This window comes from Bombina bombina, chromosome 9 (assembly GCF_027579735.1).
Source record: "Bombina bombina isolate aBomBom1 chromosome 9, aBomBom1.pri, whole genome shotgun sequence".
Lineage (NCBI taxonomy): Eukaryota > Metazoa > Chordata > Amphibia > Anura > Bombinatoridae > Bombina > Bombina bombina.
In genome coordinates, this window is record NC_069507.1 from 162,263,792 (window position 1) to 162,281,903 (window position 18,112).

Consider the following 18,112-nt stretch of genomic DNA (forward strand, 5'->3'; position numbering starts at 1 on the left):
AGCCAACATTAAAAATGTTAAATTTTTATTGCACAAATTATCAATAAAATACATTTGTGAAATTATGCAATTAAGTTTGTGCTTTGGATTGCAGAAAATTACATAATATTAGAAAATATTACACTGCCCCACCTAGCTACTTCATAATGCCACCCGGCTGGCAAACCTTTTTATGGAGAACCTTACTACCTAAGCAGCCCACTCAAAATACAAAAGCATTGTTGCTGGTAAGATAAAACAAAATGTATGCTTACCTGATAAATTTCTTTCTTTCTTTCCGGATATGGCGAGTCCACGGCATCATCAATTACTGTTGGGAATATCACTCCTGGCCAGCAGGAGGCGGCAAAGCGCACCACAGTCAAACTGTTAAGTATCACTCCCTTAACCACAACCCCCAGTCATTCGACCAAAGTAAAATGGAGAAAAAGGAGTAACACAAGGTGCAGAGGTGCCTGAGGTTATAGTCAAAAGAACAACTATCTTTAAATAAAGGGCAGGGCCGTGAACTCACCATATCCAGAAAGAAAGAAATTTATTAGGTAAGCATAAATTTTGTTTTCTTTCCTAAGATATGGTGAGTCCACGGCATCATCAATTATTGTTGGGAATCAATACCCAAGCTAGGAGGACACAGATGATTAGGGAGGGACAAGACAGGTAACAGAAGGCACCACCGCTTTGAAGAACCTTTCTCCCAAAATTAGCCTCAGTCGAGGCAAAAGTATCGAATTTGAAACATTTTGAAAAAGTATGTAGAGAAGACCAAGTTGTCGCCTTGCAAATCGGTTCCACAGAAGCTTCATTTTTGAAAGCCCAGGAAGAAGAGACAGCCCTAGTGGAATGAGCTGTAATCCTCTCAGGAGGCTGCAGTCCAGCAGTCTCATAAGCCAAACAAATTAAACTTCTCAACCAAAGAGAAAGAGGTAGCAGTAGCTTTCTGACCTTTACGTTTCCCAGAGAAACAAACAGGGCAGAAGAATGGCAAAAATCCTTAGTCACCTGAAGGTAAAATTTAAGAGCACGCACTACATCCAAGTTGTTTAACAAACTTTGCTTATGAGAAGGATTAGGACATAAGGAAGGAACAATAATTTCCTGATTAATATTTCTATCCGAAACAACTTTAAAGGGACTGTAAACCATATAAATTAATGGAGTAACAAATAGAAATTTATAATATCTGATTTTAATTATTCATGTTATGCAGAGTTAAAGCGCAGTGGAAGCTTTCAAAATCTTTATTTCATTGTCACCTAAACTAGCCTTTTCTGTCACCCTACGACGAAAAAAAAAAAAATTCTATACTTGCCGTCATTGCTACTGCAGCCAACAGTCGATCGATTGTCCGTCTTCTCCTATTTTGACAGCTCGCGTTCATGCTTAACGTGCGCATGCGCACTGTAATCTGGCTTCTTCCCTATACACAGAATCACAATGCTTAGTCGTGCATTGCGATTCTGTATTTCTGATATTGTGAAGCAGACTGGTGGTAATGCGCATGAATGGAGCAAGTCTAAATGCGCGCTCCGGAAAATAAAATGGGCGTATAAATCTAAAGTGTGACGTAACGGCCCTGCAGCACTGTCTATGAAAAAAAAATACTCAGGCTGCATGGGCGGATAAAGGAGAGGAAAAAAAAATGGTGATTGTATAAAATACTTTTATATCGCTTCCGTAGAGCTTAGACTCTGCAAAATATAATGTTTATAATACACATAGAATGGATAACATAATTATTGTTTTTGGGGTGTCATTATTTACAGTCCCTTTAAGAAGGAAGCCTAACTTAGTACGAAGAACCACCTTATCTGCATGAAAGATAAGGAGAATCAAACTTCAAAGCTGAGAGTTCCGAGACTCTCCGAGCCGAAGATTAATGGAATCAGAAACCTTGCTGTCTGAATTATTTTTTCTCTTACACTTTCCCTTTAGCATAGGAAAAGCAGCTAACGCAGCCGATACCGCTGAAGATACTTGAGCTGCAATTTCTGCTTTCAAATATACTCCACTGGGAGTTAAAGAGGAACCACAGGGCACTGCATGTGACACCATTGAGGCTTGGGACATTACAGGAGAAGGCTGTGGTATTACCTGAACAGCATCATCCTGAGAAACATTAGGCTCAACACAAAAAAAAATCTCTATTTTGCAATGTCATTTTGATACATGAGGAACAAAATTGCATATGGGCAGCAATTTGCGCTTCTAAGCACAAAAGACAAGAATTCATCTGAGCAGATTCCTGCTCCATGTCAGATATCTTGTCTTTAAATTACAAGTGTACATGTTCTTAAAAAAAAAATAATCACTTGTGTGTCAGTAAAATATCACTAGAGCGAAAATACGCTCCTAACTACCCCCTCAGGACACTCCACACCTCAGTCTCAACTGAGTCGCCTACCTGCTCCAAAGACAATAACCGGAGGGTCTAGCAAGTTGCAGCTTCTACAGCTTACTGACTAACAGCAAAACGCTGCTCCGAAGCCGATCACATGACCGGATTCGATAACTACGTCACCAGGAAGGCGCGAAAACTATTTCCTGGTACGCAGTAAACAAAACTAAACAGAGCCCGTAACTACCGGATCTGTCAACAGAACAGAAAAGGCGTTTGAGAACCGGAGGGTTTCACAAGAATAGCTCCGGTTTAAAATACAAAATAATGCATCTGTGTAAAGATGCAAACTGCCTAAAACTTGTCAAACACATAATATTAGTTTAGAAATAAAAATGAGCTCAAAATAAACATTACCCCTTTTATCAAAGGGACATGTCAGTCTCACACATGCTATCAAAAGTGCCTGCCTCATGCCTGAAATAATCCTTAACACAGGATTATCTAAATCCCAAAATAAAAAAAAAGCAGTGTGACAGATACCCCGGCTACTCCAACTGGGTAGCTCTGCCAAATGGGTCCTGCTTCCTCCCTGCCGACTGCAGCTATGTAGCTGGCAAGTGACCACAGACTGTAACCACCCCTGATGCCCAACAGCACCAGTATTCAGGGTCCCACCCTGTGGCAGACTCTGGCTACTCAGATTAGGTAGCTCTGTCAGCGGGTCCTTCATCTGCCTGGAACAGGCTGCTATGTAGCCCAGGAAAGTGATTTTAGCAGGAGGCCACCCAAATAACTAGACATACTAGCATTCAGGTGAAACAGGAACTGATTTTATTGAAAACACACACTTTTCGCTGACTGTGGTGCTCTTTGCCTCCTCCTGCTAGCCAGGAGTGATATTCCCAACAGTAATTGACGATGCCATGGACTCACCATATCTTAGGAAAGAAACAGCAGCTAGATTCAGTATTTGCATTATCCATTCAGGAACATTGTAATGCTAAGTGTCTGACAGGGGCAATGGGTCTAAACCAGTCTTTGTTGTGCTACTGACAGTCACAGGGTTGATTGTCAATGCCTTGAGAACCAGCAACAATAATCATTGGCTTGTGTGTCATGCAAACCAAAGGGTCATTTACTTGAGTTCTTAAATTATAGACTATATTCTGAAGAACAACTTAAATACCAATGGGCTATATAAAATTGTATATCCAAAGCATCAGGTTACTATCGCCCTCTTAAAAAAAAAACAAAAAAAAAAAAAAAACACACACAGGTACTAAGTAAAGTTGTGGAGGTGCCACTGGTGTCCTGACAAATGGGTTTTACAAGCCTGAATGAGGAACTACTAAGTTTAGAAGCGCTCTAGAGAGAAGGGTTCTGTAATTCTTCTGTTCCAATCTGCCTTCCCTGTCTTATTATTTTACCCTCTGTATAGAGCTGTGGAATCTGCTGGCACATTATAACGAAAGCTAGTATTAAAATTATTATTTTTTGTTATTTTTATTACTATGGTCACATAAGATTAGTGCACCCTTATAGCTAAGCTCAGCAACATTACATAGGATCTTGTTTTGTGCTCTCATCATTCACAGATGTTTTTTCCCCAGACATCTAGATCATAGTGTTAAATATGATCAGTAGAGCGAAGCAGCACTAGACCAAAGGGCTATCACCTTTCAACCTTGGAAAACAGCCATAAAGCACTTATGACCTAAGAGGTTATTAATTATTACATAAGTAGGCACTTACTGGATTTAAAATAAACATTCTTTTATTGTGATACGGTTTCAGGGTAACTGACGCCTTCTTCATAACAGAAGAATTTACAGAATAATTCTCTAGGACATTATCAACAGCACTTGAATTTAGATGGAGTGCGTTATAGGCAAATCCAAGGTATGTACCTACCACACCTGGAAACCTGCGTAAATATCATCTTTAATAGGTAACAAAGAAAAAAAAAATACTTGAAAACATAATTTATGCTTACCTGATAAATTCCTTTCTCCTGTAGTGTAGTCAGTCCACGGGTCATCATTACTTCTGGGATATTAACTCCTCCCCAACAGGAAGTGCAAGAGGATCACCCAAGCAGAGCTGCTATATAGCTCCTCCCCTCTACGTCACACCCAGTCATTCGACCGAGAACCAAACGAGAAAGGAGAAACTATAGGGTGCAGTGGTGACTGGAGTATAATTTAAAAATTTAGACCTGCCATAAAAAACAGGGCGGGCCGTGGACTGACTACACTACAGGAGAAAGGAATTTATCAGGTAAGCATAAATTATGTTTTCTCCTGTTAAGTGTAGTCAGTCCAGGGGTCATCATTACTTCTGGGATACCAATACCAAAGCTAAAGTACACGGATGACGGGAGGGACAGGCAGGATCTTTATACGGAAGGGACCACTGCCTGAAGAACCCTTTCTCCCAAAAACAGCCTCCGAAGAAGCAAAAGTGTCAAATTTGTAAAATTTGGAAAAAGTATGAAGAGAAGACCAAGTTGCAGCCTTGCAAATCTGTTCAACAGAGGCCTCGTTCTTAAAGGCCCAAGTGGAAGCCACAGCTCTAGTGGAATGAGCTGTAATTCTTTCAGGAGGCTGCTGTCCAGCATTATGCTACGAAGCCAAAAAGAGAGAGAGGACCTCTCCTCTGTCCAGAATAAACGACAAACAGGGAAGAAGTTTGGCGAAAATCTTTAGTTGCCTGTAAATAAAATTTCAGGGCACGGACTACATCTAGATTGTGCAGAAGTCGTTCCTTCTTTGAAGAAGGATTAGGACACAATGATGGCACAACAATCTCTTGATTGATATTCTTGTTAGTGACAACCTTAGGTAAGAACCCAGGTTTAGTACGCAGAACTACCTTATCTGAATGAAAAATCAGATACGGAGAATCACAATGTAAGGCTGATAACTCAGAGACTCTACGAGCCGAGGAAATAGCCATTAAAAACAGAACTTTCCAAGATAACAGCTTGATATCAATGGAATGAAGGGGTTCAAACGGAACACCCTGTAAAACGTTAAGAACTAAATTTAAGCTCCATGGTGGAGCAACAGTTTTAAACACAGGCTTAATCCTGGCCAAAGCCTGGCAAAAAGCCTGAACGTCTGGAACTTCTGACAGACGTTTGTGTAAAAGAATGGACAGAGCTGAGATCTGTCCCTTTAAGGAACTGGCAGATAAACCCTTTTCTAAACCCTTTTGTAGAAAAGACAATATCCTAGGAATCCTCACCTTACTCCATGAGTAACTCTTGGATTCGCACCAATGTAAGTATTTACGCCATATTTTATGGTAAATCTTTCTGGTAACAGGTTTCCTAGCCTGTATTAAAGGTATCAATAACTGACTCCGAAAAACCACGCTTTGATAAAATCAAGCGTTCAATTTCCAAGCAGTCAGCTTCAGAGAAATTAAATTTTGATGTTTGAAAGGACCCTGAATTAGAAGGTCCTGTCTCAGAGGCAGAGACCAAGGTGGACAGGATGACATGTCCACTAGATCTGCATACCAGGTCCTGCGTGGCCACGCAGGCGCTATTAGAATTACTGATGCTCTTTCCTGTTTGATCCTGGCAATCAATCGGGGAAGCATCGGGAAGGGTGGAAACACATAGGCCATCCCGAAGGTCCAAGGTGCTGTCAAAGCATCTACCAGGACCGCTCCCGGGTCCCTGGACCTGGACCCGTAACAAGGAAGCTTGGCGTTCTGGCGAGACGCCATGAGATCTATCTCTGGTTTGCCCCAAAGTCAAAGTATTTGGGCAAAGACCTCCGGATGAAGTTCCCACTCCCCCGGATGAAAAGTCTGACGACTTAGGAAATCCGCCTCCCAGTTCTCCACTCCAGGAATGTGGATCGCTGACAGGTGGCAAGAGTGAGACTCTGCCCAGCGAATTATCTTTGATACTTCCATCATCGCTAGGGAGCTTCTTGTCCCTCCTTGATGGTTGATGTAAGCTACAGTCGTGATGTTGTCCGACTGAAACCTGATGAACCCCCGAGTTGTTAACTGAGGCCAAGCCAGAAGGGCATTGAGAACTGCTCTCAATTCCAGAATGTTTATTGGAAGGAGACTCTCCTCCTGAGTCCATGATCCCTGAGCCTTCAGGGAATTCCAGACAGCGCCCCAACCTAGTAGGCTGGCGTCTGTTGTTACAATTGTCCAATCTGGTCTGCTGAATGGCATCCCCCTGGACAGATGTGGCCGAGAAAGCCACCATAGAAGAGAATTTCTGGTCTCTTGATCCAGATTCAGAGTAGGGGACAAATCTGAGTAATCCCCATTCCACTGACTTAGCATGCACAATTGCAGCGGTCTGAGATGTAGGCGTGCAAAGGGTACTATGTCCATTGCCGCTACCATTAAGCCGATTACCTCCATGCATTGAGCCACTGACGGGTGTTGAATGGAATGAAGGACACGGCAAGCATTTTGAAGCTTTGTTAACCTGTCTTCTGTCAGGTAAATCTTCATTTCTACAGAATCTATAAGAGTCCCCAAGAAGGGAACTCTTGTGAGTGGTAAGAGAGAACTCTTCTCTTCGTTCACCTTCCACCCATGCGACCCTAGAAATGCCAGTACTAACTCTGTATGAGACTTGGCAGTTTGAAAGCTTGATGCTTGTATCAGAATGTCGTCTAGGTACGGAGCCACCGAAATTCCTCGCGGTCTTAGTACCGCCAGAAGAGAGCCCAGAACCTTTGTGAAGATTCTTGGAGCCGTAGCCAACCCGAATGGAAGAGCTACAAACTGGTAATGCCTGTCTAGGAAGGCAAACCTTAGATACCGGTAATGATCTTTGTGAATCGGTATATGAAGGTAGGCATCCTTTAAATCCACTGTGGTCATGTACTGACCCTTTTGGATCATGGGTAAGATTGTCCGAATAGTTTCCATTTTGAATGATGGAACTCTTAGGAATTTGTTTAGGATCTTTAAATCCAAGATTGGTCTGAAGGTTCCTTCTTTCTTGGGAACCACAAACAGATTTGAGTAAAACCCTTGTCCGTGTTCCGACCGCGGAACCGGATGGATCACTCCCATTAGTAAAAGATCTTGAACACAGCGTAGAAACGCCTCTTTCTTTATTTGGTTTGTTGACAACCTTGAAAGATGAAATCTCCCTTTTGGGGGAGAGATTTTGAAGTCCAGAAGATATCCCTGAGATATGATCTCTAACGCCCAGGGATCCTGGACATCTCTTGCCCAAGCCTGGGCGAAGAGAGAAAGTCTGCCCCCCACTAGATCCGTTCCCGGATCGGGGGCCCTCAATTCATGCTGTCTTAGGGGCAGCAGCAGGTTTTCTGGCCTGCTTGCCCTTGTTCCAGGACTGGTTAGGTTTCCAGCCTTGTCTGTAGCGAGCAACAGCTCCTTCCTGTTTTGGTGCAGAGGAAGTTGATGCTGTTCCTGTCTTGAAGTTACGAAAGGCACGAAAATTAGACTGTCTAGCCCTAGGTTTGGCTCTGTCTTGAGGCAGGGCATGGCCTTTACCTCCTGTAATGTCAGCGATAATTTCTTTCAAACCGGGCCCGAATAAGGTCTGCCCTTTGAAAGGTATGTTAAGTAATTTAGATTTAGAAGTAACATCAGCTGACCAGGATTTTAGCCACAGCGCTCTGCGCGCCTGAATGGCGAATCCGGAATTCTTAGCCGTAAGTTTAGTTAAATGTACTACGGCATCAGAAATAAATGAATTAGCTAGCTTAAGGGTTTTAAGCTTGTGTGTAATCTCATCTAATGGAGCTGAGTCAAGGGTCTCTTCCAGAGACTCAAACCAAAATGCTGCCGCAGCCGTGACAGGCGCAATGCATGCAAGGGGTTGTAATATAAAACCTTGTTGAACAAACATTTTCTTAAGGTAACCCTCTAACTTTTATCCATTGGATCTGAAAAGGCATAGCTATCCTCCACCGGGATAGTGGTACGCTTAGCTAAAGTAGAAACTGCTCCCTCCACCTTAGGGACCGTTTGCCATAAGTCCCGTGTGGTGGTGTCTATTGGAAACATCTTTCTGAATATAGGAGGGGGTGAGAAAGGCACACCGGGTCTATCCCACTCCTTAGTAACAATTTCAGTAAGTCTCTTAGGTATAGGAAAAACGTCAGTACTCGACGGTACCGCAAAATATTTATCCAACCTACACATTTTCTCTGGTATTGCAACTGTGTTACAATCATTCAGAGCCGCTAACACCTCCCCTAGTAATACACGGAGGTTTTCCAGCTTAAACTTAAAATTTGAAATGTCTGAATCCAATTTATTTGGATCAGATCCGTCACCCGCAGAATGAAGCTCTCCGTCCTCATGTTCTGCAAATTGTGACGCAGTATCTGACATGGCTCTAATATTATCAGCGCACTCTGTTCTCACCCCAGAGTGATCTCGCTTACCTCTAAGTTCTGGTAATTTAGACAAAACTTCAGTCATAACATTAGCCATGTCCTGTAGTGTGATTTGTAATGGCCGCCCTGAAGTACTCGGCGTTACCATATCACGCACCTCCCGAGCGGGAGATGCAGGTACTGACACGTGAGGCAAGTTAGTCGGCATAACTTCCCCCTCGTTGTTTGGTGAATGATGTTCAATTTGTACAGAATGACCTTTATTTAAAGTAGCATCAATGCAATTAGTACATACATTTCTATTGGGCTCCACCTTGGCTTTTGCACATATAGCACAGAGATATTCCTCTGAGTCAGACATGTTTAACAAACTAGCAATTAAACTAGCAAGCTTGGAAATACTTTTCACTCAATTTACAAGTAATATGAAAAACGCACTGTGCCTTTAAGAAGCACAGAAAAAATTATGACAGTTGAATAACAATGAACCGGAGAAATTATAAAAACCACATTTTTCCCGGTAAAGGCATAAATTTAGCAAAGGATTGCCCCCATTAGTAATGGATAACTAACCCTTAATAGCAGAAAAAAAATGTACAAAATATAAACGTTTTTTATCACAGTCAAAGCACAATCTCACAGGTCTGCTGTGAGTGATTACCTCCCTCAAAATAATTTTTGAAGACCCTTGAGCTCTGTAGAGACGATCCGGATCATGCAGGGAGAGAAACAGACCTTTGACTGAATTTTTGATGCGTAGCAAAAGCGCCAAAATAGGCCCCTCCCCCTCACACACAGCAGTGAGGGAAGTTCAGTAAACTGTCTTAAATTAAAAAAACGACAGCCAAGTGGAAAAACAGTGCCCAAAACAATTTTTCACCCAGTACCTCAAATAATTAAACAATTTAGCATGCCAGCAAAAACGTTTAAAATCAAATAACATGAAATGTCATTAAACAGCCTGTTGCTAGACGTTCCCACTGCAAGTTAGGCTAAAAATTATATGCATATAGTATTATCCCAGTGGAGTGCCATTCCCCAGAATACTGAAGTGTACACATATATACATAACAGCCTGATACCAGTTGCTACTACTGCATTTAAGGCTGAACTTACATTATATCGGTATTGGCAGTATTTTCTCAGTCAATTCCATTCCTCAGAAAATAATATACTGCAACATACCTCTTTGCAGGTGAACCTGCCCGCTGTCCCCTGATCTGAAGTTTACCTCACTCCTCAGAATGGCCGAGAACAGCAAAATGAATCTTAGCTACGCCGGCTAAAATCATCCAAAAACTCAGGTAGATTCTTCTTCAAATTCTACCTGAGAAGGAACAACACACTCCGGTGCTGTTTTAAAATAACAAACTTTTGATTGAAGATATAAAAACTAAGTATAATCACCACAGTCCTCTCACACATCCTATCTATTAGTTGGGTGCAAGAGAATGACTGGGTGTGACGTAGAGGGGAGGAGCTATATAGCAGCTCTGCTTGGGTGATCCTCTTGCACTTCCTGTTGGGGAGGAGTTAATATCCCAGAAGTAATGATGACCCGTGGACTGACTACACTTAACAGGAGAAATGTCAGTTTATATTACTCGACTTTGTTATAGCCCAGGGTTTCACAACTCCAGGTTATTTTCCATAACAGATACCACTGTCTGGCTCATAAAAGTATGTCTGGCTCATAAATATTCTTCCTTACTCCTAAATTTTAAACAGATTTATCGACCACTGTTCTAACCTGTCGTCTGTTTCTTTATTTTTTTCTAAACGTGTTTATCAAAAACGTGTTTAGCAAACGTGTTTATCAAAGCATGAATTCATGCACACTAATTATTGCTTTGTTTTATATCTTGGTCAAATGTTCATATGCCAAGTCTATTTCTATACAGTTGTAAAGGGATACGAAACCCAACATTTTTCTTTTATGGTTCAGATAGAATATATATATATATATATATATATATATATATATATATATATATATATATATATATATATATATATATATATATATATATATATATACATACACACACCTCTTATGATTTGCTTAAAGTAGTGTGCTGTTGCTCCTTCAACAAAAGGATACTAAGAAAACAAAGCAAAAATGTAATAGAAGTTTATTGGGGGGGGGGTGTTTAAAATAATATGCTCTGAGTAATAAAAGAAAAATATACAGCTAACGTCCCTTTAAATACTGCAACACTTCAATAATCAGCTGTACTAGACTTCAAAGAAACGGTTTTCATAAAAAAAAGAAAAAAAAAGAGAAGCAATCAACTAAGAAAGGTCAGTTCTATAACAAATTGCACTATGAGATGTTGGCAAATCAGGGGGCAGTGTATTTTGATACTAATTAGTTCCCTTGGTCTGTAGTAAAAAGGTCTACCATTTTCAAAGGGATCTGAAACTCCCCAAAAATGGTACGACTCAGAGCATACAATAAAAAAACAAAAAACTGCTGCCATATAGTGCTCCAGATATGTGCACGCTCCAGAGCTTACGTCCCTGCTTTTCAACAAAAGATACCAAGAAAACAAAGAAAATTTGATAACAGAATTAAATTAGAATGCTGTTTAAAATTGCATCCTCTATGAATCCTGAAAGAAAATGTTGCGTTTCATGCCCCTTACTTTCAAAAACTATTATCTTATTGTTATACAGCAACTAAAAGCACCAGCATACAGCAAACACATGGCAAGTGCTTTTCAAATAATGCACTTACTAGATAGCAATAAATAAAAAGCATATAACATTTTATGCATTCCTCTCACTCAGTCGTTTCCAACTACAGCTCCCTCTATTAGCATTGTCCGCTTTATCCACTCACTGTTTGAAGAAAGAACCTGCAACGATCCGGATCAAAGTTGTGAGATAAGGAGCACCTTTATGACGTACACTGTGGGATATGGAGGCTTTGCTTAGAATTGTGGGCTTATACGCGTTTCGTCCGTTGTACGCACAGACTTTTTCAAGAGGAGTCTGTTAGATTACAACCTCATACTAAGGATTCCCTTATATATTCATAGGTGAAGTTCTATTAGCATATCCTCCAAAACTTTAAAGGGACACTGAACCCATTTTTTTTTCTTTAATGATTAATATAGAGCATGCAATTTTAAGCAACTTTTTTATTTACTCCTATTATCAATTTTTCTTAATTCTCTTGCAGTCTTTATTTGAAAAGCAAGAATGTAAGTTTAGAATTTGTCCCATTTTTGGGAGTAAATTAGAAAAGTTGCTTAAAATTGCTTGTTCTATCTGAATCACAAAAGAAAAAAAATGTGGGTTTAGTGTCCCTTTAAAGCGTGTCTATTAGTATACCGCGGTGAAGTACAGTATGTAAAAGGTTCCTATTTTTTTTTTTTTTTTAAATCAATCCAAATAAAAAAATAAAAAAAAGTTTGCAGTTATGTTAAAAACCCTATTTCCTAGTATAGTATTGTATGTAGCCACCAATCAGCAAGCACTACCCAGGGTGTTGAACCATAAATGGACCGGCTCCTAAGCTTACACTCTTGCTTTTCAAATAAAGACACCAAAAGAACAAAAAAAAATGGTAATTGGAGTAAATTACATGCACTATCTGAATCAAGAAAGAAAAAATTTGGGTTTCATATCCCTTTAATAGAAATTGCTACACCTTACACAGTGATGAATCTACATAAATGCTATAGCTACATCAACATTTAAGCTATCTGGGTACAGGTATTTCAACCTTTGGATCCAGAATGTCTCCTGTTGACAGAATCTCAATAAATTTGTTATTCTTGGTTGGATCCAACTAATAATTTGTATGATCACTACCATGTTGTTCCATAAAATGAAAAGGTGCACTATGTTTTTCCATCTTTTCTTTAATATTATACAAATGCTTGTTAAATCTTATCTTCCTTTTTGTACGCCCTATGTATAATTTGTCACAGCCACAGCTTAAAAGATATACAACAACAACAACATCATGTGTAGAATTCCATGTACAGCGGAATTTTATATTAAATTAGTCTTATCAGAGTTGTAAAATATTACATGGGACTTGCCATACTAATAAGTTCCTTCCTTCAAAATACCAGTTGCTCTGTATACTCAGTGTCTGATTTAAAGGCTTTAGTTTACTGAGGGAAAACATGGTTTTAAGATTTTTAGCCCTTCTAAAGGTTATTAGAGGTTCTTTCGTTAGTACCGATACCAAGATGGGATCAGATTTTAAAATCCCACGGCTCTGTTTTTTTTTTATTTAAACTTCTGTGATCACTTTATTTCCCTCATTGGATGTAGTAATGCATTTAAATGTTAACCTTATTGTCTTTCCTGATGCTATTCTTAGCAACTAATAAAGACGTCCTATCCTCATTTATAGCTCTATTCCTAGTGTTTTCGATCACTACTGTATCCCTTTTCCCTAAATTTGTCACTCCTAATTTCTGCCACTCGGTTAACATTTTTTGGAGTGATTTACATAATGTCCAGCATAAGTAATTCACGGAGGTACACGAATAGACACGCTTTAAAGCTTTGGAGTTGTGTACAGGAGGCTATATTGGCCAAAAGAACTTCACCTATGGATATATAAGGGAAGCATAAGTATGAGGTTGTAATCTGACAGACCCCCCTTGAAAAAGTCAGTGCGTACAACGGATGAAAAACGTAGAGGCCCACAATCCTTAAAGTCTCCATATCCCACAGCGTACGTCATCAAAGTGCTCCCTATCTCACAGCTTGGAAGTAAAAACCAGCAAAGATCCGGGTCAAACAGTGAGTGGATAAAGTGGGCAAAAATCGTTAAAATATGCATTAGTTAAAACTTACCAGACTGGAAGACATATCTTGCAAGACCCTGCATTAGTTCTGCTGGCCACGTTGGGGGTGCCGATTCACCAGCCTCTCGTTTTAATCTAAAGGTTAATTCAAAGCCAAAGCCACTTGGACCATCTGCTCCTGTGTATCTGTAATGGGTAAAGAAACATAAAATAAGTTTACAGAAATTAATAATGAAAAATAGAAAAAACAACCACACACTTTAAATTTTGCAATATTATTTCTGATTTTAAGCATTTGGAAAGAATTATTCTGCCAAAACAGCTAAAAAAAAAAAACTCCCGACAACAATTTATGGAAATTGAATTTGAAATAATAATAATAAATAATAAACAATATTTCCATTTTGAGAATTAGCTACACATTATCAAGTGGTACTCTCTTGTATAGCAGTATGTTAATGAGAGCCTGGGCGCAACCGACTGCCACGCTACTTTCACTATATAGCTGCACAGAAAGAAAGACAAATATGACCCTGTGCGCTATACTGACTCTTTAACTGTTATGTTTTTGAATTAACCTGACCAGCAGTAAAAACAGGTGAAACCGATAATGTTTTTAACCACCACACTAGGGTTTAACTTTGTTAAACACCTTAAATTTAATTTTAATATTAAATTTTCTTTACAAAATTGTACTCCTCTTCCTACACATGGAAAATTATTTACCTGTATATGCTGCATACGCAATCATATGGCTCTATGCATCTATTTATTATTAGTGTTTATTTGTATATGAGCTTGTTGGTCATACTATTCCAAAACCATGAGCATTAATATGGAGATGCCCCAGCTATAACCGCCACAAATCTTCTGGGAAGGCTTTAACAATAATTTGGAGTGTGTCTGTGGGAATTAGTGCCGATTCAGCCAAAAGAGCATTTGTGAGGTTAGGCACTCATGTTGGACAAGAAGATCTGACTCGCAATCAGCGTTCCAATACATCCTAAAGGTGTTCAGTGGGATTGAGGTCAGGGTTCTCTGCAGGCCACTCAAGTTTCTCCACACCAAACTCATCAAAAAATGTCTTCATAGACTTTGCTTTATGCACAAGGCCACGGTCATGCTGTAACAAACTTGCCACAGAAGTACAAAAGCTGACTCCTCTTCTATAAAGCTGGCTCCTTTATCTAACAATACACAGTTTTTAGGTCAGTGTGTGTAACATATGCCAGGGCTCAATAAATACACAGCACCAGGGTATCACAACACCTCATAAAATTAACTCTCACAAAGAGAGCCGTTTATTGTTGATTTTCCTACCACCATTCATGGGAAGTAGAACTCAGAATCATGATGGCTAGCAGTTACCCTGTATAAGCTCACTGTATTGAAAATAAGTAGTTGGTCCACATCCATTGCTGGCAAAAATAAAATTAAAAAAAAAGGTTAAACTACCGATATAAAAAAGTGTTTTACAGCAATTATTTAATCTCTCTCTCCACGTGTATGTACGTGTGTATGTATATACACACACTATATATCTGCAACAACTAGTCGGCATAATCAATAATAATCGATTATGAAAATAGTTGTCAACTTTACTCCAATGAGCTCCTGCATAGGGTATTGTGTATTATGGTTATGCCCTTAGCCTAAAGAACGTCTACAGACATTTTACTTTTCACTTTTTCAGGACACTATAAGTTTCTTTTTAAGTTTACTACTCCTGTCTTATGTGCAACCAAGGAATAAAATAGGAGTCATAATTTGGATTGTTTATATAAAATCAGGTGATTTGGGGCTATGCATTGCATGATATAATGCTGAGCTTATTATTTACACCTAGCCCTTTGTTATATGACTTGATGTCACTATTACCTGTTTACACAATTTTAGCGGATTGCTTGCTATTGCCTTTTTTTGTTTTTGTTTTTAATATTTTTAATTAATTGTAATATGTACCAAATTCAACCTCTATAAGTATATATCTGTTATTTTAAGAGGGGACTAGATATTTTTTCCCCTAACCTTATAGCTGGTTGTTTACCATTGCACATAGATATTCAAGATATTTTTATGTCAGAATGAAGTCCAGGCTTACTTTGTTAAGAGGCCCCTTGCATTGGTGGAGGGCTAACAGGGATAAATATTCCACTTGGGGAAATTTTGCAAAACCCTACTTATGCACCTCAGGCACCTCAACACCATCTAAGTGCCTCTTCTCTGCTGCAGGCAAAATAGCTGCAAAAGAGAGCCAGCCTCAGCCAGGAGCATGTGGACATTTTTACATTTCATTGCAAAGTTCCTGAAAGAGTAAATAACATAATGCTATAAACAGTGGTAGTCTACCTCTTACTAGTTCTACCTCTTTTCAAAAAGTTTGTGGTTTCGTTTTGCTTAATTATTAAAAATTGTTCTGCTGTATAAAAAATTAGACCAACAGTTGTATTAATGTAAAGTTGTAAAGTTTTAGTCTAAAGTTTATATTTATAACACTCAGTATGCAGATTTTACTTTAAAATATAGGGAAAAATATATATATATATTTTTATCAGATTAGCCGATTAATCGAAAAAATAATCGGCCGATTAATCGATTATGAAAATAATCGTTAGTTGCAGTATATATATATATATATATATATATATATATATATATATATATATATATATATATATATATATATATATATATATATATATATATATATATATATATATATATATATATATATTACACACACTATGTGTATATATATATATATATTACACACACTATATATATATATATATATATATATATATATATATATATATATATATATATATATATATATATATATATATATATATATATATATTTATATATATATATATATATATGTATATGTGTGTGTGTGTATATATATATATATATATACATAATTTATGCTTACCTGATAAATTCCTTTCTCCTGTAGTGTAGTCAGTCCACGGGTCATCATTACTTATGGGATATTAACTCCTCCCCAACAGGAAGTGCAAGAGGATCACCCAAGCAGAGCTGCTATATAGCTCCTCCCCTCTACGTCACACCCAGTCATTCGACCGAGAACCAAGCGAGAAAGGAGAAACTATAGGGTGCAGTGGTGACTGGAGTATATTAAAAAATTTAGACCTGCCTTAAAAAACAGGGCGGGCCGTGGACTGACTACACTACAGGAGAAAGGAATTTATCAGGTAAGCATAAATTATGTTTTCTCCTGTTAAGTGTAGTCAGTCCACGGGTCATCATTACTTATGGGATACCAATACCAAAGCTAAGTACACGGATGACGGGAGGGACAGGCAGGATCTCTATACGGAAGGAACCACTGCCTGAAGAACCTTTCTCCCAAAAACAGCCTCCGAAGAAGCAAAAGTGTCAAATTTGTAAAATTTGGAAAAAGTATGAAGAGAAGACCAAGTTGCAGCCTTGCAAATCTGTTCAACAGAGGCCTCGTTCTTAAAGGCCCAAGTGGAAGCCACAGCTCTAGTAGAATGAGCTGTAATCCTTTCAGGAGGTTGCTGTCCAGCAGTCTCATAGGCTAAGCGTATTATGCTACGAAGCCAAAAAGAGAGAGAGGTAGCAGATGCTTTTTGACCTCTCCTCTGTCCAGAATAAACGACAAACAGGGAAGAAGTTTGTCGAAAATCTTTAGTTGCCTGTAAATAAAATTTCAGGGCACGGACTACGTCTAGATTGTGCAGAAGTCGTTCCTTCTTTGAAGAAGGGTTAGGACACAATGATGGAACAACAATCTCTTGATTGATATTCTTGTTAGTGACTACCTTAGGTAAGAACCCAGGTTTAGTACGCAGAACTACCTTATCTGAATGAAAAATCAGATACGGAGAATCACAATGTAAGGCTGATAATTCAGAGACTCTACGAGCCGAGGAAATAGCCATTAAAAACAGAACTTTCCAAGATAACAGCTTGATATCAATGGAGTGAAGGGGTTCAAACGGAGCACCCTGTAAAACGTTAAGAACTAAATTTAAGCTCCACGGCGGAGCAACAGATTTAAACACAGGCTTAATCCTGGCCAAAGCCTGACAAAAAGCCTGAACGTCTGGAACTTCTGACAGACGCTTGTGTAAAAGGATGGACAGAGCTGAGATCTGTCCCTTTAACGAACTAGCAGATAAACCCTTTTCTAAACCTTCTTGTAGAAAAGACAATATCCTAGGAATCCTAACCTTACTCCATGAGTAACCCTTGGATTCGCACCAGTGTAAGTATTTACGCCATATTTTATGGTAAATTTTCCTGGTAACAGGTTTCCTAGCCTGTATTAAGGTATCAATTACTGGCTCCGAAAATCCACGCTTTGATAAAATTAAGCGTTCAATTTCCATGCAGTCAGCTTCAGAGAAATTAGATTTTGATGTTTGAAAGGACCCTGAATTAGGAGGTCCTGTCTCAGAGGCAGAGACCAAGGTGGACAGGATGACATGTCCACTAGATCTGCATACCAGGTCCTGCGTGGCCATGCAGGCGCTATTAGAATCACTGATGCTTTCTCCTGTTTGATCCTGGCAATCAAACGAGGAAGCATCGGGAAGGGTGGAAACACATAAGCCATCCTGAAGGTCCAAGGTGCTGTCAAGGCATCTATCAGG

The 18,112-nt window shown here is 39.1% G+C and overlaps 1 protein-coding gene across 2 annotated transcripts in view; it reads right to left on the reverse strand.

Annotated features, from left to right (window-relative positions):
• The window catches only part of SUFU (SUFU negative regulator of hedgehog signaling), a 145,230-nt gene that overhangs the window by 101,562 nt on the left and 25,556 nt on the right, over positions 1-18,112 (reverse strand). For both annotated transcript variants that reach the window (XM_053692467.1, XM_053692466.1), the window contains exon 3: positions 13,519-13,655. In XM_053692467.1, the coding sequence (XP_053548442.1) occupies positions 13,519-13,655 (137 nt within the window). The remainder of the gene's footprint in view (positions 1-13,518; positions 13,656-18,112) is intronic.